The sequence below is a fragment of the Lucilia cuprina genome, chromosome 4 (genome assembly GCF_022045245.1).
Source record: "Lucilia cuprina isolate Lc7/37 chromosome 4, ASM2204524v1, whole genome shotgun sequence".
NCBI lineage: Eukaryota > Metazoa > Arthropoda > Insecta > Diptera > Calliphoridae > Lucilia > Lucilia cuprina.
Window position 1 is genome coordinate 90,968,528 of NC_060952.1, and position 26,945 is coordinate 90,995,472.

The 26,945-nt window shown below is 29.8% G+C and overlaps 6 protein-coding genes across 6 annotated transcripts; 3 read left to right on the plus strand and 3 right to left on the minus strand.

Annotated features, from left to right (window-relative positions):
• Window positions 1-1,199: 1,199 nt before the first annotated feature.
• On the plus strand, window positions 1,200-2,944 carry LOC111681801 (short-chain specific acyl-CoA dehydrogenase, mitochondrial). Its single transcript, XM_023443699.2, has 3 exons — window positions 1,200-1,356; window positions 1,455-1,676; window positions 1,742-2,944. The coding sequence occupies exons 1-3, from the start codon at window positions 1,323-1,325 to the stop codon at window positions 2,713-2,715; spliced, it is 1,230 nt and encodes a 409-aa protein (XP_023299467.2). The 5' UTR covers window positions 1,200-1,322; the 3' UTR covers window positions 2,716-2,944.
• Window positions 2,945-3,444: 500 nt separating this feature from the next.
• On the plus strand, window positions 3,445-11,800 carry LOC111681790 (TBC1 domain family member whacked). Its single transcript, XM_046949132.1, has 4 exons — window positions 3,445-3,748; window positions 9,172-9,384; window positions 9,448-9,812; window positions 10,477-11,800. Exons 2-4 carry the CDS (start codon window positions 9,178-9,180, stop codon window positions 11,231-11,233), a joined length of 1,329 nt encoding a protein of 442 aa, XP_046805088.1. The 5' UTR covers window positions 3,445-3,748; window positions 9,172-9,177; the 3' UTR covers window positions 11,234-11,800.
• Window positions 11,801-13,881: 2,081 nt separating this feature from the next.
• Window positions 13,882-15,788, minus strand: LOC111681789 (WD repeat-containing protein 55 homolog). Its single transcript, XM_023443682.2, has 2 exons — window positions 15,634-15,788; window positions 13,882-15,563 (listed from the first exon to the last, which is right to left on the minus strand). Exons 1-2 carry the CDS (start codon window positions 15,639-15,641, stop codon window positions 14,087-14,089), a joined length of 1,485 nt encoding a protein of 494 aa, XP_023299450.2. The 5' UTR covers window positions 15,642-15,788; the 3' UTR covers window positions 13,882-14,086.
• Window positions 15,789-22,022: 6,234 nt separating this feature from the next.
• On the minus strand, window positions 22,023-22,955 carry LOC111681791 (cell cycle checkpoint protein RAD1). Its single transcript, XM_023443684.2, has one exon. The coding sequence runs from the start codon at window positions 22,953-22,955 to the stop codon at window positions 22,083-22,085; it is 873 nt and encodes a 290-aa protein (XP_023299452.2). The 3' UTR covers window positions 22,023-22,082.
• Window positions 22,956-22,999: 44 nt separating this feature from the next.
• On the minus strand, window positions 23,000-23,667 carry LOC111681792. Its single transcript, XM_023443686.2, has 2 exons — window positions 23,447-23,667; window positions 23,000-23,382 (listed from the first exon to the last, which is right to left on the minus strand). The coding sequence occupies exons 1-2, from the start codon at window positions 23,544-23,546 to the stop codon at window positions 23,000-23,002; spliced, it is 483 nt and encodes a 160-aa protein (XP_023299454.2). The 5' UTR covers window positions 23,547-23,667.
• Window positions 23,668-23,710: 43 nt separating this feature from the next.
• LOC111681796 (kelch-like protein 18) lies at window positions 23,711-26,023 on the plus strand. The gene is made up of 6 exons (XM_023443693.2): window positions 23,711-23,979; window positions 24,039-24,739; window positions 24,804-24,947; window positions 25,004-25,147; window positions 25,209-25,323; window positions 25,385-26,023. Exons 1-6 carry the CDS (start codon window positions 23,848-23,850, stop codon window positions 25,865-25,867), a joined length of 1,719 nt encoding a protein of 572 aa, XP_023299461.2. The 5' UTR covers window positions 23,711-23,847; the 3' UTR covers window positions 25,868-26,023.
• The last annotated feature ends 922 nt before the right edge of the window (window positions 26,024-26,945 follow it).

Below are 26,945 nucleotides of genomic sequence, written 5' to 3' on the forward strand. Positions count from 1 at the left end.
TGACTTATTGGGTTTGGTGGACACTTTCTAATTGTAATTTTTTTCAGGCCTTGTTTTTGTTAATATTTCAGTTTGGAAATATTTTTTTATTTTTTTCTTCAATATTTACAATAATATTTATTAAGAGCTTAGTTTTTTGATTTTTATTATTAATCGTGAAATTTTATTATTTTGGCAACAAATGTTTTGCAGACGAATGAAAAAAAAAAACGACGTAGTTCGCAGAGCCCAGCGCCGACAAATATTAAAGTTGGCGTTGTTTGACACTATAAATATCGACGGCGGCTTAAAATCGATTATAAGCCGGCTATGTTTTCAACTACGTTTAGTTTTTAGTTTTCAACGATTTTAAATAAAAATGGAATCCGAGAGATGAGAAAGTGGAATCTTAAAAAATAATATATATTTTAACAAATTTAAGATTAAGATTAAAACAAGAGTTCTATATACGAATAGGCTACAATTTTCTCAGATATTTTATATTGATGCAGTTTGTTTGGTGTTGAAAAATCGTTCCAGGATTTTGCTTAGCCCTTATATAAGGTCCCTTCAGAAAATTACTTTAACGCTCATAACTGGCTAAATAAAGCATCTATATCTGTAATATTATAAATACAGGAACATCATTTACTTATGAAGCTGTATATTGTTGTTGTTTTTGTGTTATTTGTCAAAGTATGCACAAAAATGCTGATCTATTAAGAAATTTTCAGAGGTTGTCTCTGATTTTGGCTTATAGCTCCGTTATTTACGAACTGATTTCTCTGATTTTATATAAATATCTTCTCAAAAGCATCTAACTGAATTATTGAAGATTCGGATCACGCAGATATCGGTTATTTTATCCATTATCCCATTGGGTGAGCACAACAAGCCTTAGAATGAATAAGTCCATATTTAGTATGATGGCAATTATATTCAGTGGAACATTTTATTTTCAAAATTAATAAATTATTATTTTGGAAGATAACTGAACTTTAACTTTTCTAAATTATTAAGCAGCACTAAATCTGACCTCAGAATTTAACAAGGTTTTCCGATATCGTGATCTTAATAGAAAAATATATCAGGATTCCTCAGTTCTCTGGAAAAAAGTTGAAATTTAAAATCAAATTTGAATTAAGTTAAAAGATGTAACGTACGAAACACTTAAACTGTTATATGCAAATATTGCCATACCAAAGATTTAATAGAGTTTTTAGCACAACGACCATCTGGCAACTATAAATAATGTGTTTTTAATTCTTTTCATTTGCAATTATTTTTTTTAATTTCTTCAGTTCGGCAGCAACTTTACCACCAGACTGATCAAACTTTACAAAATGTTGAATGTATTAAGGAACTCTTTAAAATTGGGTAAGTTATTCAATTAATACATAAAATTAATTAAACTTTTTACTTGGTATAAATTTATGTTAAATTGTGCATTTTCTTTTGTACATTTTTACAACAAGGTCATACTCGTGGACCCCTGCAACAGGTTAAACGTAACATTGCCTGTTTGTCGGCTTTACCTGAAACGCATCAAATGTTGCAAAAAACTTGCAGGGATTTTGCCGATAATGAATTGGTGCCCAATGCAGCCAAATGTGATCGTGAGCATTTGTATCCTGAGCAGCAGATTAAAAAAATGGGTGAATTAGGTCTGATGGCTGTAGCGGTACCCGAAGAGTTAGGTAAAAACTAACAATTGCAGTTTAAAGATAATGATTTTATATAACATATATGACAAATTTTCTAGGTGGCACTGGTTTGGATTATTTGGCATATTCCATTGCCATGGAAGAAATATCCAGAGGATGTGCATCGGCTGGTGTTATTATGTCTGTTAATAATTCCCTGTATTTGGGTCCTATTTTGGGTTTTGGCAATGAGGCTCAAAAACAAAAATTTATTACTCCCTTTACGTCGGGTGATCAAGTGGGATGTTTTGCCTTATCCGAACCTGGCAATGGCTCAGATGCTGGTGCTGCCTCTACAACAGCTGTGGATAAAGGTGATCATTATCTATTGAATGGCACCAAGGCCTGGATCACTAATGGTTATGAAGCCAAGTCAGCTGTAGTTTTTGCCACCACCGATAAATCTCTCAAACACAAAGGTATTTCTGCCTTTATAGTACCCAAAGATACGAAAGGTTTTTCTTTAGGCAAAAAAGAAGATAAATTGGGTATACGTGGCTCTTCCACCTGTCAGTTGATCTTTGAAGATTGCATCATACCTAAAGAGAACATTTTAGGTCAACCTGGTTATGGTTTTAAAATTGCCATGAAAACTTTGGATGCCGGTCGTATTGGTATTGCCAGCCAGGCTTTGGGTATTGCTCAAGCATCTTTGGAATTGGCAGTGGATTATGCTCAAAAACGTATTGCTTTTGGTAAACCTATCTCCAAACTTCAAGCTATTCAAGAAAAAATTGCCGATATGGCAGTTAAAGTAGAATCTGCACGCCTCTTGACCTGGCGTTCGGCCTGGTTAAAGGACAACGATAAACCCTATACCAAAGAGGCTGCTATGGCTAAATTAGCTGCTTCAGAAGCAGCCACCTTTTGCAGTCATCAGTGTATACAGGTGTTGGGTGGCATGGGTTACGTAAGTGATATGCCAGCCGAACGTTATTATAGAGATGCCCGTATTACGGAAATCTATGAGGGTACATCGGAAATTCAACGCTTGGTAACAGCTGGTTCTGTTATTAAGGAATTGAGTGCCTAAAAAGGAAGGAAGAATTAAAAAATCGAATGTTTTGCAAAGTTGTTTTTTTAAAACAAAATATTTTTTAAGTGCATTTAATATTATACAGAACACACAGACATATCTGCCAACACTATTATTGTTAAAAATAAGTTTAAAATATACAAAATTGTTTTATTTTGATAAAAAAGTGATACATTTTTAACTCTTTAAGGGTTTTCTTTAAATAAATTTATGGAAAAAAAACTTACTTGATTAGTTGTATTATCTTTTCATCTTTTATTGACTTTGATTATGTATATCAAAGTCAATGACTTGCAAAATTTTGGAAAATTTTATATACAACATACATACAAATTAATGTATCTAAATAGTATATGTAGGTATGTACAATAGTCTAAAAATAAATTAAGTTTTTAAATTAATTCATAATTTGTTGTGTAGTGTGTTGGACAGTTGGACTTATCTGTTAACAATTGGAAAAACTTTTAAGTCTCGCTATTTGTATCTAATCTAAAAATCTTTATCGTTTGCCAATAAACTTTTCCGTTAGAACACAATGATAATTTAAATCACCGAACCGATAAATCTTTTAAGAATTTTAAACAACCTATAAACAATTAGATAGATAGATAGATGGATAGATATATAGATGGATAGATGGATAGATAGATAGATAGATAGATAGATAGATAGATAGATAGATAGATAGATAGATAGATAGATAGATAGATAGATAGATAGATAGAAAAAAACCTATAGGGGTGTGAGTGAAAAAGAAATAGTGATTTAAATGAGAATTAAAACAAAAATATGAAATCCAGTTAGTATTTTTTTCATTTCCAAAAAGAAAAAAACAAAAAATACAGAATAAAAAGAAAAAGAATTTTAGTGTTTTTTTTTTTGGCAAAAATAAATTCAACTAATGGATGGATACTGTCGAAAATCATTTGAAATCGTGTTGAGAAAACAACAATAGTAATTATTAAAATTGCTTAAATTAAATACAAAATTGTATTTTATTTCTTTCTACATATTTTGCACAAAATAATAGGTAAGTAAGATTAGTGATGATGATAATGATTATAATGCTGATAATGTGTTGAGTAGATAAAATATTTAGATTTCTTTTTCTGTTAAATTTATTTCAATTTTGTAACTTCATACGTGATTGAGAGTTTGTGTGTGGGTTCATTTTAAAAACAATCAACAATACCTTAACAGTACAACGACAACAACAACAATATTGACAAATAACAACTACTGGAATATATCTACAACAACAAAACAAGTTGCTCCCCCACACAGAGAAACACCTTTTTTATTTAAATTTTCTTTAAGTTTTAATTTTGTTTTTAAATGCAGGTTTATTTTTTTGTTTTATTTCATGCATGTTTTTATTACATATTTTGTATTTTTATCATTATTTTAAGTGTTTTGTTTTAAATCATTTTGTTGGCAATCTGTATAAGTTTGTAATATGAAATTCCTTGATAGGTACATAGGAAAAAAAAAACAAAAATTGTTATTCATCAATAACAAGAGATATTGATTGTTTTTATTATTATTATTGGTAATTGTTGTTGTTTACTATTAGTTTTATTTATTTCCTCTCTTGGCTTTTGTTGCCTATATGATTTATTAGGGGTAGTATGCTACGTTCATTTTGCCATACATTTTGAAACATAATGAAACATATGAATGAAAACAAGATAAATAGATAGGTAGATAGGTAAATAGATATATAGATAGATAGATAGATAGATAGATAGATAGATAGATAGATAGATAGATAGATAGATAGATAGATAGATAGATAGATAGATAGATAGATAGATAGATAGATAGATAGATAAATAGATAAATAGATAAATAGATAGATAGATAGATAGATAGATAGATAGATAGATAGATAGATAGATAGATAGATAGATAGATAGATAGATAGATAGATAGATAGATAGATAGATAGATAGATAGATAGATAAATAGATAGATAAATAGATAGATAGATAGATAGATAGATAGATAGATAGATAGATAGATAGATAGATAGATAGATAGATAGATAGATAGATATGTAGATAGATAGATAGATAGATAGATAGATAGATAGATAGATAGATAGATAGATAGATATAGATAGATAGATAGATAGATAGATAGATAGATAGATAGATAGATAGATAGATAGATAGATAGATAGATAGATAGATAGATAGATAGATAGATACATACATACATACATACATACATACATACATACATACATCAATATATTAAGTTTCCGTAAATGTTCTCTTCGATAATTGATATAAATCAAAATATTTTAAAGATATCGTTAAAAAATTAATAAAGCATTTAACTAAAGGGCACATGACTACATGGTTCTAATTCCAGCAACCCTATAAACATAATAATGTATAAAAATAAACTCCTGACATTTTGTCGCATAATGGCTTTGTGTGTAAAACATTTGTTACCACATTGTGTTTTATTTAAAAATATGTTGTTTAATTAATTTATATGTATATAAACAATAACAACCCCATTATTTAATATCATTTAAATAATATTTATTACTAAGAATCTTTTTAAAAAAAAGAAATTGTTTTATATTTATTTTCAAAATAAAAATAACAATAATTATAAACAAAAAATTACCATCAGATGATTGCGTTAAGAAAATGTATGTTATTAGTGATACATACTTTATATACATACAATGTTTATAAAAAGTCCCTTTTTGTTTGTGAAATTAAATCAAATTAATTTGATTTATTAAAAATCTAAATATCTTATACCTTTTTAGAATTAAAATTACCTAGGCTGTTTAAAAATCTTATTCCACGTAGAAAATTGACTTTCTTCAATATAGTATATTTACAAAATTTATAATTAAAAGATAAAGAATTTATAGAAAATAGAAAAAATGTATTATCACGCTTATGGTATAATATTTATTTAGAAAATAAACAATATTTACTTTTTTAGAACATAATGCTGTTTTAGGTGTTTAATATATATACAACCAATAATTTTTTCATAGAATTTAACTAGAACTGAACATGAACTGAACTGAACTGAACTAGAACTGAACTAGAACTGAACTAGAACTGAACTAGAACTGAACTAGAACTGAACTAGAACTGAACTAGAACTGAACTAGAACTGAACTAGAACTGAACTAGAACTGAACTAGAACTGAACTAGAACTGAACTAGAACTGAACTAGAACTGAACTAGAACTGAACTAGAACTGAACTAGAACTGAACTAGAACTGAACTAGAACTGAACTAGAACTGAACTAGAACTGAACTAGAACTGAACTAGAACTGAACTAGAACTGAACTAGAACTGAACTAGAACTGAACTAAAACTGAACTAGAACTGAACTAGAACTGAACTAGAACTGAACTAGAACTGAACTAGAACTGAACTAGAACTGAACTAGAACTGAACTAGAACTGAATTGGAACTGAACTAGAACTGCACTAAAACTGAACTAGAACTGAACTAGAACAGAACTAGAACTGAACAAGAACTGAACTAGACAGAACTAGAACTTAACCAGAACTTAACTAAAATATATAATTATGAAAATCTTTTTAGAATTCGTACCTTGATACAGTCATGTAAGAAATTTAAAATCCAAAAAAATCGTAAATGAAAAAGCTAGAAGTAACAAAAGGGTCAATGGACAATGGAAATGAACAATTTCAAAAAAAAGCTATAAAATAATAATTTTTTAAGTTAAATTAAACTTTTAACCTGCTCTTTTTTAATAAAAAAATAAAAAAACTTTTTTTCCTAAATTGAAAAATTAAATCATCCATTGCAAAATCATTTTTTCTTTTTATTATGAAAATATTAAACAAACTACATACATACATATATTTTTCTCATTACTTCTGATTGTACGCAATATACAATCAAACAAATCTATTGAACTAACAAGTGAAAATTACTAAATACACATACAAAATGACAACAAATATTGTCATTGTTATGGACAAAAAAATAATTGAATACCAACCCTTCCTTTTAAGTTTCAACCAATAATAACAATTAATACATACAAACATGACCATACAAGGGAGTTTAATAAATACGTGAATTTGAATTTATATATTTAACACATGCAGTTTTCTAATAAAATGTTAGTTTGTTTATGTTATATATAGATGAGGCTCTAACTATTGCAAAGACAATATTTTGTGGTTAAATAAATAAAAATATTAATAATGTACATAAAATGTATGTGTAAATATTTTATCTAATATTAATTGAATGACCTTAACCGGCTTTAAACTATTATAAAATTACGCATTGCTCAGACTACATACAAACATACTTGCAATATATTTAAGGGAATCTTATCTTTTTTCTTTTGCTTTTGACAATGTTGATATAAATAAACTTTTTGTTGTTTGTCTAGCTTATGAACAGTTTTGTTAATTATAGCTAACATACATACATACATTCATTAAAGAATTTAAGAGATACATACATGTTTTTTTCTGAATTAATTTTTCATAAAAAGTGAGATAAACTTGTCAACAAAGTTACGTGTCATAATTTTATACTATTTTCAAATTAGAACTGAAGTGAAAAACTCAAAAAGAACTGAATTAAAATTGAACAAGAACTGAATTAAAACTGAACTAGAACTGAACTAGAATAGCAATTGAACTGAAATAGAACTGAACTAGAACTGAACTAGAACTGAACTAGAACTGAACTAGAACTGAACTAGAACTGAACTAGAACTGAACTAGAACTGAACTAGAACTGAACTAGAACTGAACTAGAACTGAACTAGAACTGAATTAGAACTGAACTAGAACTGAACTAGAACTGAACTAGAACTGAACTAGACTGAACTAGAACTGAACTAGAACTGAACTAGAACTGAACTAGAACTGAACTAGAACTGAACTAGAACTGAACTAGAACTGAACTAGAACTGAACTAGAACTGAACTAGAACTGAACTAGAACTGAACTAGAACTGAACTAGAACTGAACTAGAACTGAACTAGAACTGAACTAGAACTGAACTAGAACTGAACTAGAACTGAACTAGAACTGAACTAGAACTGAACTAGAACTAAACTGGAACTAGAACTGAACTAGAACTGAACTAGAACTGAACTAGAACTGAACTAGAACTGAACTAGAACTAGAACTGAACTAGAACTAGAACTAGAACTGAACTAGAACTAGAACTGAACTAGAACTGAACTAGAACTGAACTAGAACTGAACTAGAACTGAACTAGAACTGAACTAGAACTGAACTAGAACTGAACTAGAACTGAACTAGAACTGAACTAGAACTGAACTAGAACTGAACTAGAACTGAACTAGAACTGAACTAGAACTGAACTAGAATTGAACTAGAATTGAACTAGAACTGAACTAGAACTGAACTAGAATTGAACTAGAACTGAACTAGAACTGAACTAGAACTAAACTAGAACTGAACTAGAACTGAACTAGAACTGAACTAGAACTGAACTAGAACTGAACTAGAACTGAACTAGAACTGAACTAGAACTGAACTAGAACTGAACTAGAACTGAACTAGAACTGAACTAGAACTGAACTAGAACTGAACTAGAACTGAACTAGAACTGAAGTAGAACTGAACTAGTACTAAACTAGAACTGAACTAGAACTAGATCTGAACTAGAACTGAACTAGAACTGAACTAGAACTGAACTAGAACTGAACTAGAACTGAACTAGAACTGAACTAGAACTGAACTAGAACTGAACTAGAACTGAACTAGAACTGAACTAGAACTGAACTAGAACTGAACTAGAACTGAACTAGAACTGAACTAGAACTGAACTAGAACTGAACTAGAACTGAACTAGAACCGAACTAGAACTGAACTAGAACTGAACTAGAACTGAACTAGAACTGAACTAAAACTGAACTAGAACTGAACTAAAACTGAAATAGAACGGAACTAGAACTGAACAAGAATTGAACTAGAACTGAACTGATCTGACACTGGAACTGAAGAAATATTGTAAATATTTTATTTTGTTTAGTAAACATCCTTTTTTATTTGCTTAAAAATGTTTATTGTAAAAATTTTACAAAATGCGCATATTACATTTCTAAAAATTATTGTATGTACCTAGTTGTATTCATTCTCTTACCCCTTTGACTGAGTTTTTGTTAATTGATCAATATGTAGTCATTTAATTGTATGCGAAAAGAATTTAAATTAACATACTGAACTTTTTTCATTTCTATTCAAGATGAGATGAGCACACACATTCAAAAATAAATAAATACTTATTGTTTAATTAGCTTATAAACTATAACAGTATTGTGTTTGGTTTTTTTGTTTCTACAAATTAGTGGGTGTATTTTGTTAATAAAATTAAAAAAAAAATTATCATTTTTTACTTTTTAAGATGAATGACCTATAATATTGACTATTTTTCAATTTAAATTACAGTTTACGATGGCAACATCACCACGTTCGGTGGACACCATATCTCTGTGTTCCACCGTCTCTAGTTGTCCCGATCGTAATGGCTTTTATGGTGGTTTTCAACGTACCGACAAACCAAAAGAACCCTTATCAAAAGCACAAATTATAGCTAGAGAAAAGAAATGGTTATATATGATAGATAATTGGTCTCTATACATGTCCAAGAATTATAAAAAGGTGAGATTTTTACTTTTGTATTTAATTCAAATTCAAATTTTAATTTGATTTTATTATTTACAGATTCGTGATCGTTGCCGCAAAGGTATACCAAAATCAATCAGACCTCGCGCTTGGTTCTTTTTATCTGGTGCCTATTTGCTTAAAAAGAAAAATCCCAATTTATACAAAGAGCTTTTAGAGAAACCGGGAAATCCACATGTCATTGAAGAGATCAAAAAAGATAAACATCGTCAGTTTCCGTTTCATGAAATGTTTTTGGATGAGGATAAAGTTGGCCAAATTGAATTGTTTAATGTCCTGAAAGCCTATTCGATATATAATCCAAAAGTGGGATTTTGTCAGGCTCAAGCACCAATAGCAGCTTTCCTCTTAATGCATTTACCAGCTGAAGATGCATTTTGGGTTTTTGTTAGCGTATGTGATGTGTAAGTAAATAAAAATGTTATTTATTTATTTAACGTTTTCAACCGTTCAGATCTTGTTAAGTTCAGCTCTAGTTCAGTTTTAATTCAGTTCTAATTCAATTCTTGTTCAGTTTTATATCTGCTCCTGTTGAGTTCTAGTTCAATTCTAGTTTAGTTCTAGCTTAGTTCTAGTTTAGTTCTAGTTCAGTTCTAGTTCAGTTCTAGTTCAGTTCTAGTTCAGTTCTAGTTCAGTTCTAGTTCAGTTCTAGTTCAGTTCTAGTTCAGTTCTAGTTCAGTTCTAGTTCAGTTCTAGTTCAGTTCTAGTTCAGTTCTAGTTCAGTTCTAGTTCAGTTCTAGTTCAGTTCTAGTTCAGTTCTAGTTCAGTTCTAGTTCAGTTCTAGTTCAGTTCTAGTTCAGTTCTAGTTCAGTTCTAGTTCAGTTCTAGTTCAGTTCTAGTTCAGTTCTAGTTCAGTTCTAGTTCAGTTCTAGTTCAGTTCTAGTTCAGTTCTAGTTCAGTTCTAGTTCAGTTCTAGTTCAGATCTAGTTCAGTTCTAGTTCAGTTTTAGTTATGCTCTAGTTCAGTTGCACTTCAATTCTACTTCAGTTTTAGTTATGCTCTAGTTCTGTTAACAGATAATTTTATTCCTTTTTTCACATATGTTTGTGTTCAATAATTTTTTTGCAGCTACTTGGAAGACTATTTCATAAGCGGCCTAGAAGTTCTACAAAACGATGCTGGTATCTTAGAAGGCCTTCTAAAGAAAACCTGTCCACCTGTCTTTCGACACTTACAAAAGCACAAAGTAGAACCTTTACTCTATATGACCGATTGGTTTCTATGTGCCATGACCCGGACATTACCCTGGGAAACATTACTACGAGTTTGGGATTGTTTTCTAGCCGAGGGTATACGTGTCATTTTCAAGGTAGCTTTAGTTATACTGGGAGCCTCTCTCAATAGTCACAAAATACGCAAACAATGTAATGGCCTTTGTGAAACACTAGAAGTGTTAAGGAATCCTCCCGACAATGTACTCGATGAGGATTTTATTATTAATCATATGCAACGTTTGAATTTACGCGTCGAAGACTTTCAAATCGAACATACACGTCAAAAGACACGACGAGCCAAACAGAAGGCTTTACAGGAGGCAGCAGCGGCACAACATTCAAATACTAGCACATTTACACGCAGCCGCACAACTAGTCCAACCAATATGTCAACCACAAATATATCGACGACGGCTACGACAACAACTACAGCACAAACAGCCAGTGGTAATGTAACGGTTGTAAATATATCAAGTGATCATTCGTATGCCTCCTCAAATGGTGGCACAAGTGCTGTAGGTGCCACTAGTAATGGTGGTGGTGCTGAGGGTGGTATTAGTTGTAGCAGTGCTAATGGTATTGTTAGTATTTCTACAAATAATCATCATTGATAATTTTTATATATAAATAATATTTTTTAGTTACGATACGAATATTTAAGTTATGCACACCTCCCTCTGGTAAAACGCTGAGCGTTTAAAATTTATTCCGTTTAATGTTTTAAATTAATAATTGTTTTAGTTTTTTTTCCTTTCTTTCTTTTCTTTTCTCTTTGTTTAAAATATTATAGTTGAAAATAAAACCATGTTTGTCTATAAATATATTTTGAGATTTGAATATGAGATTTAAAACCCTCTCTATCTGTTGCTTAAGGAATTTTTATGGTTTTATTGATTTTGGCCAAGTTTAGTTACATTTAACTAAACATCTTTGTACATTGAATTATTATTTTTTATTTAAACTTTATCTTATATAAATATGTATTTAACTATACTCCTTCTTCCCTACTAAATAATTATAAATAAATAAATAAATAATTGAAGTAACAACAACAATCAAGCACTTTTAGTATAGAAATTTAACAATTTACTCTTTTTGTATATAAATCGAATATTTTTTTTAAAGCAAACGATATATAAACATCTATTAACAGAAACCTTGCAAACAAGTGCACAACTTAATAAAAAAACATAATAAAAAAATACTAATATTAATTAAGTCAATTAGTTTTAATTTCATTTATTTCAAAATTTTAAACGAATTAAAAAAAATAATTTTATAAAATTTATTTCGTTTTCAATCGAAACAACAAACAAATTTTTTGTCATTCCATTCAAACAATAAATTTGCAATAATTTTTGGCTTTTATTTATTGTTATTATTTAAAATTTTATAAATATTTGTGCTCTTTCATTATATTGTGCAATTTATACTCTTTTTCTCTGTTTTTTTCTCTGAGAAAAAAAATTAACCTAAAAAAGAGAGTAAATTAAAAGTATTTTTTTTATAATAATTTATTTATTTTTTTATAAGATTTTGCTTTTTTTCTTAAAAACAGCACAAATTAATAAAAAAAACATATTTTGTTTATATCAAACTCTATCACATATCGTATATTTAATACATATATATTTATAATTATATAATAACAAATTATTTATTAAAAAAATTAAAAAATATATATAAAATTATTTACTGTTATGTATTTATTTTTTTATTATTATTATTATTATTTAATTTTAAACTGTATTATTATGTTTATTATTAATTTATAAAAATTTGCAATATTTATAACCCACTCTGAATGAAACTATCTTTTTAATTATTTTCAAAACAGTCATTTTATTATATTATTATGAAATCTATTAATAAAATAAATTATTCTAAACAAAAGTTTATATGGTTGATAAATGATACACAAAAATAATTAACATATTTATGACTGTGAGTTTAATGTTGAAGGTGTAACGGTACTTGTTTGCTGCAAGAAAAAAAAATTTTAAATAAAATTATTACAAAACAACAAAAAAAAAATTGAATAAAATTTATAGTTAAAAATAAATTGAAAACTAATTTTTTTAATTTTTAACTTGGATCAGTATTTCTAAATCAATTTGGGTTTCTAGTTTAGTTTTAGTTTATTTCAAGATCAGTTCTAGTTCAGTTTCAGTTCTGTTCTTGTTCAGTTCTAGTTCAGTTCTTGTTCAGTTCTAGTTCAGTTCTAGTTCAGTTCTAGTTCAGTTCTAGTTCAGTTCTAGTTCAGTTCTAGTTCAGTTCTAGTTCAGTTCTAGTTCAGTTCTAGTTCAGTTCTAGTTCAGTTCTAGTTCAGTTCTAGTTCAGTTCTAGTTCAGTTCTAGTTCAGTTCTAGTTCAGTTTTAGTTCAGTTCTAGTTCAGTTCTAGTTCAGTTTTAGTTCAGTTCTAGTTCAGTTCTAGTTCAGTTCTAGTTCAGTTCTAGTTTAGTTCTAGTTCAGTTCTAGTTCAGTTCTAGTTCAGTTCTAGTTCATTTCTAGTTCAGTTCTAGTTCTGTTCTAGTTGAGTTCATGGACAGTTCTGGTTCAGTTTCAGTTCAGTCCTTGTTCAGTTTTTTTTTGGTTCTAGTTCAGTTCTTGTTTAGTTCTTGTTCAGTTGTTGTTCAGTTCTAGTTCAAGTTCAGTTATAGTTCAGTTCTTTTTTAGTTCTTGTTCAGTTGTTGTTCAGTTCTAATTTAGTTCTTGTTTGGTTCTAGTTCAGTTCTTGTTTAGTTCTTGTTTAGTTGTTGTTCAGTTTTAGTTCTAGTTCAGTTCAAGTTGAGGTATAGTTTATTTCTAGTTGAGTTCCAGTTTAGTTCTTGTTCAGTTCTTGTTTAGTTCTTTTTCAGTTGTTGTTCAGTTTAAGTTCAGTCCTTGTTCAGTTCTTGTTTGGTTCTAGTTCAGTTCTAGTTTAGTTCTTGTTTAGTTCTTGTTCAGTTGTTGTTCAGTTCTAGTTTAGTCCATGTTTAGTTATAGTTTAGTTCATGTTGAGTTCTAGTTTAGTTCAAGTTCAGTTATAGTTTAGTTCAAGTTGAATTCCAGTTTAGTACTTGTTCCATTCATGTTTTCTTGCACTAGAAGAACAATTTTTACTAAAGTTCAGTTCTTTTTCAGTTTTAACCTGTTGTAGTTTAGTTCTAGTCAAATTCTAACTATAGTACAGTTCTAGTTTAATTCAGTCAAGTTTATCTGTCTGTAATTAAAAAAAATGTATTTTTTGAAACTTGTTGTTGGTTTTAAAATAGACTCATTTTTTAATTTTAATAACTTTTATTTAATAAAATCCTTTATTTATTAATGCTTAGAACTACACATTTATTTGTTGGTATCCATACAAAATGAAAAAAAAACTGCCCGAAAAATATTTATATTTCTCAACAATTTCTTAACGTTTTTCTTTTATTTATTTTTTAACTTTATAAATAAGTTTACAAAAGAATACAAAAAAATTAAATTTACTCTTCATCACCACTACCCTTTGCTAAATCAGAAAAGAAATCTGAAGCATTAGAAACTTTCGAAGATGGTAAATTGTGACGTTTCTCTTTATAACTATTGTGTTTTTCATTGTATTTGATATCGCCAAATTCCTCAAAGTATTTAACATTCCAGAAACGTACATCATTGTTGTGTGATGATGAGGCTATTAACTCTCCCGAATGATTGATATCCAAAGATTCGATGGGCATACTGTGTTGGCCCACAACACCCAGATTACGAAACGGTGCTATGTGAACGGCACGTATGATGCCCTCTTCACCAGCCACACATGCTATACGATCCGTAATGGGTATCATTTCGGACATGGGAGACTTGACACCGGGAAATTTGTCACAATGATAGCCAAACTGACCCCAATTATATGTATACAGATTACCCTTGGAGGAACCCACTACCAGTTTTGAGTCACCGCGATAGATGCCCATGCAGGTCAACTCCTCTTCGTAAGGTTCCGATTGTACATACAGTTTTCTAGCTGCAATATTAATCGTGGTCAAATAGCCATCACCACTTGTTACTAACAGCAATTTGCCAGCATCATTGGTTATCATTTGAGTGATATAGTCTTCGACTTCTTTTAAGGAGAAAATTTCATTTTTTGTTCTCAAGTCCCAGAGTTTAACGGTACCACTATCATCGCCAGTGGCAAAGATGTTCTCATCTAAAACATGCAATTTATTGATGGCTTCTTCATGAGCACTTTCATAGAATTTTTTCAGCTTTTCAGTTTCCATATCAGTGACCATTATTGACTTGTCTTTAGAGCATGTCAATATGTTGCGACCATCTTGAGTAAATTCCACATCTCTACAGGCTTTGGCATGCACCTCAATGGTTCTTAGAAGTTTATTACCTTCATTGGAATACTCATATAAAGACACATCACCGGTAATGGTAGCCAAGGCGATAATATCACGTTCAGGATGAAAACAGATATCGGTAACAAAATCTTCTATTTTAATTTCTGGTGGTGAGGTTTTAGGTTTTTTAATGGCAGCTATAATAGCTTTAACGGTCTCATCATCTTCCTCATTTTCATCTAATTCCAAAACTGATCTGGCACCTTCATCTTCACCGCCACCACCGTCACCTTCATCACCCTTTTGGGATTTGTCCTTGCTGGAGGAGGCCTGTGCATTATTGGTGGTTGATTTTTTTTGTGTTTCTTTCTCATCGCCATACATGGATTCATCTGAATCTGTGGCCATTTCGTCAAATTCCGAACTATCATCACCATCGGTATCTTCACTGCCAATATCATATTCTGCATCGACGCCTTCCGGCTCGTCTTCAATGTCCTCATCACTCCATGGTTCCACTAGGCGCACATTGTCTATTATAATTTCTTCATCTTCTTCTAGCTCTGCATCCGCCAATTCGTCTATATCATCCGAATCCGAGGGTTCCTCAGGGTTTTTAAAATGTTGACGCCTAATGTTGTAACAATTTATTTAATTTATTAATTATCTATAGGTATTTTTATTTAGATTTATTAACTTACATCTGCATTTCTATTTGTTTATTTATAAATCTAATACCAATATCAGTTTAAAACACGCTTTTTCTTCATCAACACACACACACAAAAAACACAATTCCGCACTTTTTTTAGGAGAATCAAAACAGAAAATGTGACAGAAAGAGAATGAAAGATAATTTGTCATGTAGTAACAGTTTGATTACAATTGGAACCTCTGTCGACAAACCACATAAAATTTGAGAATTAGCTTTTATAATTTTAGGAGAATGTCAAATTTAGACCCTCAAATTTTTTGACGTTAAAAAAACCAATGTAAGCATAAAATTATAAATTTATAAGATAAAAACAAGATAATATTAAGATGTTCGCTGGAAATAGCTATAAAAATAGAATATAATATATCCCAAACATAGCGGTTGTGGTTTTAATTGTAATCATCCTATTTAGAAACGGTTATATAAGTAATTCACAAGAGTTTGATAGCACAAGTTGGAAAAATGTTCAAACAATAAAACGGAAACGTTAAAAACTTTTAATTTTTTCTAAATTATTGTTAACAATTTTACGTACAAGAAGAAAACAAACAGGGGGATTTTTGGCAAACTTTTTTCAGAGTTGCACGGAAAGTACTTTTTTGTGTATACACGTGGATAAGAACATAAAAAATATAAACAAAGAAGAAAATACATAAAAAACGTAAACAAAAAGATAACAAACCATAACAAACTCATTGATATATTTGTGAAATATTTAAATATCCAAATAAACATTAAAATCCTCTTTGAGCACTAAATCTGAAATGTGTTATTAATAGCGAATCGAAAAACGAATCATTCTAAGTATTAAGTGTTCTTCAAAGTACTTTCTATGAAATGCTGTGATGTAACAAACTTTGAAGATTTTACAAATTTAACAAAGGTGTTTATGCTTAAAAAATTAAAAATGTTCGTTGAGCAGGAAAACTATAATATGTGATCGATAGGGTATTAATAGACAAATCGAACCGTAAAAAGATGTTTTTCCTGAGTACTTGCTATTAGCTGGTATACCGTAACAAACTTTGACAAATTTGCAAAATTTAATGAAAAAGTTTTTATACTCAAAAATTTTAAAATATTCGTTGAGCAGCAATACCAAAATTTGTGATCGATAGGGTATTAATAGACAAATCGAACCGTATAAAGATTTTTTTCCTGAGTACTTGCTATTAGCCGGTATAACGTAACAAACTTTGACAAATTTGCAAAATTTAATGAAAAAGTTTTTATACTCAAAAATTTTAAAATATTCGTTGAGCAGCAAAACCAAAATATGTCATCGATAGGGGATCAATAGACAAATCGAACCGTATATAGATTTTTTTCCAGAGTACTTACCATAAGACGGTATAACGTAACAAACTTTGACAAATTTTCAAAATTTAATGAAAAAGTTTTTATACCCAAAAATTTTAAAATATTCGTTGAACAGCAAAAGCAAAATATGTCATCGATAGAGGATCAATAGACAAATCGAACCGTATATAGATTTTTTTTCTGAGTACTTGCCATCAGACGGTATAACGTAACAAACTTTGGAAAATTGGCAAATTGCCAAATTTAATGAAAAAGTTTTTATACTAAAAAATTTTTAAATATTCGTTGAGCAGCAAAACCAAAATATGGCATCCATAGGGGATCAATAGACAAATCGAACCATATATAGATTTTTTTCCTGAGTACTTGCCATAAGACGGTATAACGTAACAAACTTTGACAAATTTTCAAAATTTAATGAAAAAGTTTTTATACTCAAAAATTTTAAAATATTCGTTGAGCAGCAAAACCAAAATATGGCATCGATAGAGGATCAATAGACAAATCGAACCGTATATAGATTTTTTTCCTGAGTACTTGCCATAAGGCGGTATAACGTAACAAACTTTGGAAAATTGTCAAATTGACAAATTTAATGAAAAAGTTTTTATACTAAAAAATTTTTAAATATTCGTTGAGCAGCAAAACCAAAATATGGCATCGATAGGGGATCAATAGACAAATCGAACCATATATAGATTTTTTCCTGAGTACTTGCCATAAGACGGTATAACGTAACAAACTTTGACAAATTTTCAAAATTTAATGAAAAAGTTTTTATACTCAAAAATTTTAAAATATTCGTTGAGCAGCAAAACCAAAATATGGCATCGATAGAGGATCAATAGACAAATCGAACCGTATATAGATTTTTTTCCTGAGTACTTGCCATAAGGCGGTATAACGTAACAAACTTTGGAAAATTGTCAAATTGACAAATTTAATGAAAAAGTTTTTATACTAAAAAATTTTTAAATATTCGTTGAGCAGCAAAACCAAAATATGGCATCGATAGAGGATCAATAGACAAATCGAACCGTATATAGATTTTTTTCCTGAGTACTTGCCATAAGGCGGTATAACGTAACAAACTTTGGAAAATTGTCAAATTGACAAATTTAATGAAAAAGTTTTTATACTAAAAAATTTTTAAATATTCGTTGAGCAGCAAAACCAAAATATGTCATCGATAGAGGATCAATAGACAAATCGAACCGTATATAGATTTTTTTCCTGAGTACTTGCCATAAGACGGTATAACGTAACAAACTTTGACAAATTTTCAAAATTTAATGAAAAAGTTTTTATACTCAAAAATTTTAAAATATTCGTTGAGCAGCAAAACCAAAATATGGCATCGATAGAGGATCAATAGACAAATCGAACCGTATATAGATTTTTTTCCTGAGTACTTGCCATAAGGCGGTATAACGTAACAAACTTTGGAAAATTGTCAAATTGACAAATTTAATGAAAAAGTTTTTATACTAAAAAATTTTTAAATATTCGTTGAGCAGCAAAACCAAAATATGTCATCGATAGAGGATCAATAGACAAATCGAACCGTATATAGATTTTTTTCCTGACTACTTGCCATAAGGCGGTATAACGTAACAAACTTTGACAAATTTTCAAAATTTAATGAAAAAGTTTTTATACTCAAAAATTTTAAAATATTCGTTGAGCAGCAAAACCAAAATATGTCATCGATAGAGGATCAATAGACAAATCGAACCGTATATAGATTTTTTTCCTGAGTACTTGTCATAAGACGGTATAACGTAACAAACTTTGACAAAATTGTAAAATTTAAGGAAAAAGTTTTTATACTTAAAAATTTCAAAATATTCGTTGAGCAGCAAAACCAAAATATGTCATCGATAGAGGATCAATAGGCAAATCGAACCATGTATAGATTTTTTTCCTGAGTACTTGCTATTAGCCGGTATACCGTAACAAACTTTGGAAAATTGGCTAATTGACAAATTTAATGAAAAAGTTTTTATACTAAAAAATTTTTAAATATTCGTTGAGCAGCAAAACCAAAATATGGCATCGATAGGGGATCAATAGACAAATCGAACCATATATAGATTTTTTTCCTGAGTACTTGCCATAAGACGGTATAACGTAACAAACTTTGACAAATTGGCAAATTTACTGAAAAAGTTTTTATACTCAAAAATTTTAAAATATTTGTTGAGCAGCAAAACCAAAATATGTCATCGACAGGGAATCAATAGACAAATTGATTCGTATATAGATTTTATCCCTGAGTACTTTCCATAAGATGGTATAACGTAACAAACTTTAGAAAATTGGCAAATTGCAAAATTTAATGAAAAAGTTTTTAGACTAAAAAATTTTAAAATATTCGTTGAGCAGCAAAACTAAAATATGTCATCAATAGGGGATCAATATACAAATCGAACTGTGTATAGATTTTATCCCCGAGTACTTTCCATTAGCCGGTGTACTGTAACAAACTTAGAAAAATTCCCAAATTTGATGAAAAAGTTGTTATAGTACAAAATTTTTAAATATTCGTTGAGCAGCAAAACTAAAATATGTCATCGATAGTGGATCAATAGACAAATCGAATCGTATATAGATTTTTTTCCTGAGTACTTGCTATTAGCCGGTATACCGTAACAAACTTTGACAAATTTGCAAAATTTAATGAAAAAGTATTTATACTAAAAAATTTTAAAATATTCGTTGAGCAGCAAAACTAAAATATGTCATCAATAGGGGATCAATATACAAATCGAACTGTATATAGATTTTTTTCCTGAGTACTTTAAGACGGTATAACGTAAAAAAATGTGAAAAATTCGCAAATTTAATGAAAAAGTTTTTATACTCAAAAATTTTAAAATATTCGTTGAGCAGCAAAAGTACAATATGTGATCGATAGGAAATCAATAGACAAATCGAACCGTGTATAGATTTTATCCCCTAGTACTTTCCATTAGCCGGTGTACCGCAACAAACTTTGAAAAATTTGCAAACTTAATGAAAAACTTTTTATACTAAAAACTTTTAAAATATTTGTTGAGCCACAAAACTAAAATATGTCATCGATAAGGGATCAATAGACAAATCGAACTGTATATAGATTTTTTTCCTGAGTACTTGCCATAAGACGGTATAATGTAAAATAATTTGAAAAATTCACAAATTTAATGAAAAAGTTGTTGTAGTACAAAATTTTAAAATATTCGTTGAGCAGCAAAACTATAATATGTAATCGAAAGGGTATTAATAAACAAATCGAACCGTATATAAATTTTGTTCCTGAGTACTTGCCATAAGATGACATAGTTTAGTTTTGCTGCTCAACGAATATTTAAAAAAAATTTAGTATAAAAACTTTTTCATTAAATTTGCCAATTTTCAAAAGTTTGTTACATTATACCGTCTTATGGTAAGTACTCTGGAAAAAAATCTATATACGGTTCGATTTGTCTATTGATCCCCTATCGATCACATATTTTAGTTTTGCTGCTCAACAAATATTTTAAAATTTCTTAGTATAAAAACTTTTTCACTTAGTTTGCAAAATTTTCAAAGTTTGTTACGGTACACCGGCTAATGGAAAGTACTCAGGGATAAAATCTATACATGATTCGATTTGTCTATTGATTCCCTATCGATCGCATGTTGTAGTTTTGCTGCTCAACGAATATTTTAAAATTTTGTGGTATAACAACTTTTTCATCAAATTTGCGAATTTTTCTAAGTTTGTTACGGTACACCGGCTAATGGAAAGTACTCGGGGATAAAATCTATACACGGTTCGATTTGTGTATTGATCCCCTATTGATGACATATTTTAGTTTTGCTGCTCAACGAATATTTTAAAATTTTTTAGTCTAAAAACTTTTTCATTAAATTTGTCAATTAGCCAATTTTCTAAAGTTTGTTACATTATACCGTCTTATGGAAAGTACTCAGGTATAAAGTCTATATACGGTTCGATTTGTCTATTGATCCTCTATCGATGACATATTTTGGTTTTGCTGCTCAACGAATATTTTAAAATTTTTGAGTATAAAAACTTTTTCATTAAATTTTGAAAATTTGTCAAAGTTTGTTACGTTATACCGTCTTATGGCAAGTACTCAGGAAAATAATCTATATACGGTTCGATTTGTCTATTGATCCCCTATCGATGACATATTTTGGTTTTGCTGCTCAACGAATATTTTAAAATTTTTGAGTATAAAAACTTTTTCATTAAATTTTGCAAATTTGTCAAAGTTTGTTACGTTATACCGGCTAATAGCAAGTACTCAGGAAAAAAATCTTTATACGGTTTGATTTATCTATTAATACCCTATCGATCACATATTATAGTTTTCCTGCTCAACGAACATTTTTAATTTTTTAAGCATAAACACCTTTGTTAAATTTGTAAAATCTTCAGAGTTTGTTACATCACAGCATTTCATAGAAAGTACTTTGAAGAACACTTAATACTTAGATTGATTCGTTTTTCGATTCACTATTAATAACACATTTCAGATTTAGTGCTCAAACAGGATTTTAATTTTTATTTGGATATTTAAATATTTCACAAATATATCAATGAGTTTGTTATGGTTTGTTATCTTTTTGTTTACGTTTTTTATGTATTTTCTTCTTTGTTTATATTTTTTTATTTACTTATCCACGTGTATACACAAAAAAGTACCTTTCCATGCAACTCTGAAAAAAGTTTGATAAAGTTGAAAAAAGTTTGTTAAAAAGTTTGTTTTCTTCATAGAGATAACAATTTTTAATAAAAAATTAAATATACCGTATATTTGTTAAAAATTAAGATTTGCAATAAATTCAATTTTATCTTATATTTCTATAAAAATCACTTTGTGAACTTATTTCGTTGCCTTTTAGTGACAAAATTATTACTCCAGTTAACATGAAATTATTTATACCTATAGTTCCTGTACGGAACCAGTTTTTGAAATTGCTTTAAATATACATGTGTAGGAAAAACAATAAACATCTGTGATTAAATTATATTCTTCTCTACTAAATAAAACATGTCCTAGATCCAATTTTCAATACATTATTATTAAACAACCGACTTATATATAACATTAGCAATTTTCTTTAAAGATCAACATCTGCCAAAGGTGTTATGAAAAATATTATATAAACTTCAGCCTCTGTAGGATCTACCATCATAAAATGCATTTCCAAAAGACCACTTAAATCTGTCTTTAAAGCCACCTTAGTTGCAACACCCAATGCCTTTTGCGTCATACGTATTAGGGTAGTTTTATAACGTGCCTTTGTTGTTTCGCGGCAATTGAATAAAAGTATCATATCACTGGTTTTCGCCACTTCAACACTTGACTCCGACTGCATAACACCCAAAGTGTCAATCTTAAAATGTGGCCTACGTGGTGAAATTGTTATTTCCAATTCTTCAGCAGATTTATCAAATTCCTGGAAAATACTAGCCAAATCGGGACCTCTAATGAATAAACGATTTAGACTGGTACTTTCATCATTCAAATTGAAATCCATGGGTTCTTCATAATGTGTTGTTTTAATAGAACACTCGGTGCTGATGTCCGTTTCATCATTTGGCTCTAGCACCAAAACCAAGGGGGCCTCCGGACCTTTGTAGTACATTTTCATGCTGCAATCGATGCCCGCAAATATACTTAAACATTCTGCCAAAATATTCATATTGATGCTAAACTTTACTATGCCGTCTACATAGAATTCCGAAAAACAACGTGGCATTATAAACAGAGAAGCCTGTATACATTTGCCTTGTTCCACGGCACACTTGAAGCCGTCCTCGCTTATCATAAAAGAACCATTTTCGCCAAAGCTTAAAGCTTTAATACCAGCTGTAAATGTTTTAATTTGATTTAAGGATCCTACAAATTTAAAATTTGAATATTGCGACTGTGTCAACATCTTCCAATTGTGTAGAATACCCTTCTCAAATAAGTATTTAGAATGTTGCATGAAACTTTGCAGGAGACAATCCTGTAGACTTAATGTTAATCCAATTAATCTGCTGCCGTGTAGTCGGGTAGGAAATATTTTAATAACAAATCCAGTTTTTGGTTAGGAACTTTTTTAAATTGCAAACATTTATGCTGTAAAGTAAATGCCAAACGTAAGGCCAATACGTGTTGACAAGTATAGGATCCGGAGTAAGGAATCTGCTTGTTTAATACCTTTTCTTGAAAATATTCACATGAACAATAATTTAAATGTCGAAAAAGACGCACCAAACGAAAAGAGGGGCCACCTTCAGAAATCTCTGCTAGTTCTAATGTTTTGGTTTCATTGGCGATGTAAATAATATTATTACAATTATCTAGTATATGTAAAGCAGACGGCACAAGGCGATTTCCCAATAATTTGTGTAAATCCAGAAGTAGATTTTCTATTAATTTCATTTACATAATTAAATAATTTTGCAAACTCAATTTACTTATATGTATAACTACCTATAGCTTCTTGATCTTGTGGTGAGCAATTGGAAAATCTCTGGAAAATTTCATCCAAAAAGATAGGAAGTACAACTGATGAAATTCCCGCTGCAAGCATATTAATCAAACTTCTGTGTCGAACGATAGAAACTATACGCCGTTGACTTATTTATTGTTTACACTTTTCTTCTTGTTTAAACAAGACAGCCTCCGTAAAATATTAACATTTCAAGTATTAAAACGCCTTTCTCCCTATGGACAACTTTGTACTTTGTCATTAAAAACAAAACAAGTACACAAAAAAAATTAGTCAATATTTTTCAGTTTTCTTTTCCTTTAGAAAGTGATTTAGACAAATTTATCAATATACTAGAATAAATCTAACTAAAATCTGCTGTTTTAACCATATTCTTTGCAAAATGGATTTGGGAGAAACCGTTGAGGATGATCAAAAGTTTGTTATATACAAACATGAAGATTTGTTTAGCGAAAGTTTTCCTTTAATGAAGGAAATACGACGTATGGGCAAATTATGTGATGTGACCTTAAAGGTAATACGAATAAAGATGAAAAGATTTAATATGTATTTAAATAATATTTACAATGCTAGGTGGAAGATCAAACATTCTCCGCCCATCGTATTGTTTTGGCTGCCACCATACCCTATTTCTATGCCATGTTCACCAATAATATGGCCGAAAGTCGCATCAAGGAGATAACCATGAAAGAAATCGAACCCACAGCTTTGGAAAGTTTGATCAACTTTGCGTACAGCGGTCAAGTGCGTATTGATAATCAAAATGTCCAAAGTCTTATGATGGGTGCCTCATTTCTGCAATTGCTTAAAGTACGAAATGCCTGTGCGGATTTTCTAATATCACGCTTTCATCCTCATAATGTATTGGGCATTAAACATTTTGCCGATTCCATGAGTTGTACGCATTTAATACGGGCCGCCGATAAATATATTGATTCAAATTTCACTAAAGTCTCTCAGTCGGAAGAGTTTTTAGGACTCGACTTTGAGGAGTTAATTGAACTTATAAAGAGTGATTTTCTTAATGTTAAATCAGAAGAGATTGTTTTCGAAGCCTGTATGAAATGGGTAAAATACTCCGAAGATAAACGTTCGTCCTTGTTTCCACAAGTTCTGGCACAAGTTCGTTTGCCATTGTTGTCGCCACAATTTCTGGCCGATCGAGTTGCACGAGAGGAAATGATACGATCGTCGCATCAGTGTCGTGATTTATTGGACGAAGCTAAAGATTTCCATTTGATGCCGGAACGTAGGGGTCTTTTGCAAAGTTTTAGGTAAGAGATTATGCAGGATTTTTCTTACGATTTAATAGGGAATCATAATTGTTTTAATTTAAAGGACTCGACAAAGAGGTGAATTTATTTCGGGACAAATTTATGCTGTTGGCGGTTTGGCCAGTAATGGAGAATCGGTTAGTACTGTTGAAATTTATGACCCATTAACACAGAAATGGCGTATGGGCGAACAAATGTCTATGATGAGGTAAATTAATTATGAATTAAATGAGATATTAGTTAACAAAAATCTCTTTGTAAAAGATCACGCGTTGGCGTAGCTGTTATGGATGGTAAATTATATGCATTTGGTGGTTTTAATGGTTCCGAACGTTTATCTACCGTGGAGGTATATGATCCCAAGAAGAATGTATGGTCTCAGGGTAGTGCTATGAACTGTAAAAGAAGGTGATTATAATATATTAGTTTTAAGTTTTAGAAAGTTATTTGCTATTTTAACTATAAATAGTGCTGTGGGTGTAGCCGCTTTAAATGATTGCATATATGTTTGTGGTGGTTATGATGGGGTTACCTCCCTCAACACTGTTGAGTGCTATTGTCCCAATACGGATATTTGGAAAACTGTAAGTAAAATGAGGAAGCTTTGGAATGTCTTTAATAATAACTTTATTATTTACTTATTAGGTAGCACCCATGATGAAATATCGTTCAGCTGGTGGTGTAGCCGCCTTAGATAGTTTTGTTTACGCCTTGGGTGGTCATGATGGTCTCTCCATTTTCGATTCTGTAGAACGTTACGATCCCATTAATGATGTTTGGCATAAAATGAAACCCATGTTAAATCGTCGTTGTCGTCTGGGTGTGGCAGCATTAAATGGCAGACTTTATGCCTGTGGTGGTTACGATGGCAATTCATTTTTACGCTCAGTAGAGGTTTATGATCCCATTAAAGATTCCTGGTCCTTGGTAACTCCCATGAATTGTAAACGTAGTCGTGTGGCTTTGGCAGCCAATATGGGTAAACTATGGGCTATTGGTGGTTATGATGGTGAGACAAATCTTTCTACCGTTGAAGTTTATGATCCGGAAACAGATACTTGGACTTTTGTACCCTCAATGTGTGCTCATAGTGGCGGTGTGGGTGCTGGTGTTATACGTAATGAATAAAATATAGATATTTTGCTTTTTTATGACACTCTTTATCTTCAGGTTAGTTTTAATTAGTTATTATTTAGTTTTAATCATGTTTACTTTCTCATTTTTTTTCTATTCTACAAATTTTTATATTTTTTAATGTGTTCTATATACAAACATCATGAAAATAGAAAATTTTTTAAAGAAAACTTAGCAAAGTCTCATTATCTAAAAATTTACTTTTCTATATTTTAATAGACTTTGTTAATTCAAAATTTTTTATGTGATAAAAAATTATTAACATCATTTTTTTCCATTTTCGCTATTTATAAAATATCATTCCAAATTTTCAATATATATGTATATGTTCTTTTACAAACAAGTGTCAGTTTTATGTGCTTTTAAGACTGTGTTTAGATCATTTTTAAACAAATAAAAAAATACATAAAAATATTTACGAAATAAAAAATCGTTTAAATTTAATGAAGTTTGACTTGAATAAAATCAAAATTTTTATTTAGAATTTTTTTTCAATACTAATGTTTAACAGAAATAATAATTGCTAGCAAACTAATGAAAATTACACAAAACACACAAAACTGATCTTGTTATTTAGCATCAAATATTGACTAATACTTTCGACTTTAATTTATATTTAATATATTTTTCTTTTTTTAACTTCGCTTGTAAGTAGTTTGTTTATGAAATCTTTAATAAAATTAAATTTAACTAAATAAAATTCAAAATGTTTAAAAATTTAAAAAATACTTTTTCGAAAGCTGTTTTTGAATATTAATTTAGTTAATTTTATTTGCTAGTTTAAACGCCCAATGGAGGTGGTTTAAACTTGAGCTAGAAATGCAAACAGCTGATGCAAAATAATTAATATAATTTTTACTAAAATAAACTTTAAAAAGATTGATTTATCGATTATTATAAATTATAGGGATTTTACAATATATTTTATTGTTTTAAATTTAAGTTTACATTAATTTTCATATTATATTTTTAATTGTCTTCTTCTTTTTTTATAAAAAATGCATTGTTTTGTTAACAAACAGTTACGTTTTCTGTTGTTTTGTATGGCAACACTGCGAAATTTAATCTTGTA

Excerpts from the sequence above, each read along its gene's own strand:
- LOC111681801 (XM_023443699.2), top strand. The coding sequence starts at position 1,323 with ATGTTGAATGTATTAAGGAACTCTTTAAAATTGG. Across the intron at positions 1,357-1,454 it reads AAGGAACTCTTTAAAATTGG|GTCATACTCGTGGACCCCTG; the intron begins GTAAGTTATTCA and ends TTTTACAACAAG. Across the intron at positions 1,677-1,741 it reads AGCGGTACCCGAAGAGTTAG|GTGGCACTGGTTTGGATTAT; the intron begins GTAAAAACTAAC and ends CAAATTTTCTAG.
- LOC111681790 (XM_046949132.1), top strand. The coding sequence starts at position 9,178 with ATGGCAACATCACCACGTTCGGTGGACACCATATCTCTGTGTTCCACC. Across the intron at positions 9,385-9,447 it reads TGTCCAAGAATTATAAAAAG|ATTCGTGATCGTTGCCGCAA; the intron begins GTGAGATTTTTA and ends TATTATTTACAG. Across the intron at positions 9,813-10,476 it reads TTTGTTAGCGTATGTGATGT|CTACTTGGAAGACTATTTCA; the intron begins GTAAGTAAATAA and ends ATTTTTTTGCAG.
- LOC111681791 (XM_023443684.2), bottom strand. The coding sequence starts at position 22,955 with ATGCAACATTCTAAATACTTATTTGAGAAGGGTATTCTACACAATTGG.
- LOC111681792 (XM_023443686.2), bottom strand. The coding sequence starts at position 23,546 with ATGCTTGCAGCGGGAATTTCATCAGTTGTACTTCCTATCTTTTTGGAT. Across the intron at positions 23,383-23,446 it reads ACAAGATCAAGAAGCTATAG|AAAATCTACTTCTGGATTTA; the intron begins GTAGTTATACAT and ends TGAAATTAATAG.
- LOC111681796 (XM_023443693.2), top strand. The coding sequence starts at position 23,848 with ATGGATTTGGGAGAAACCGTTGAGGATGATCAAAAGTTTGTTATATAC. Across the intron at positions 25,148-25,208 it reads GCTATGAACTGTAAAAGAAG|TGCTGTGGGTGTAGCCGCTT; the intron begins GTGATTATAATA and ends AACTATAAATAG. Across the intron at positions 25,324-25,384 it reads ATACGGATATTTGGAAAACT|GTAGCACCCATGATGAAATA; the intron begins GTAAGTAAAATG and ends TTTACTTATTAG.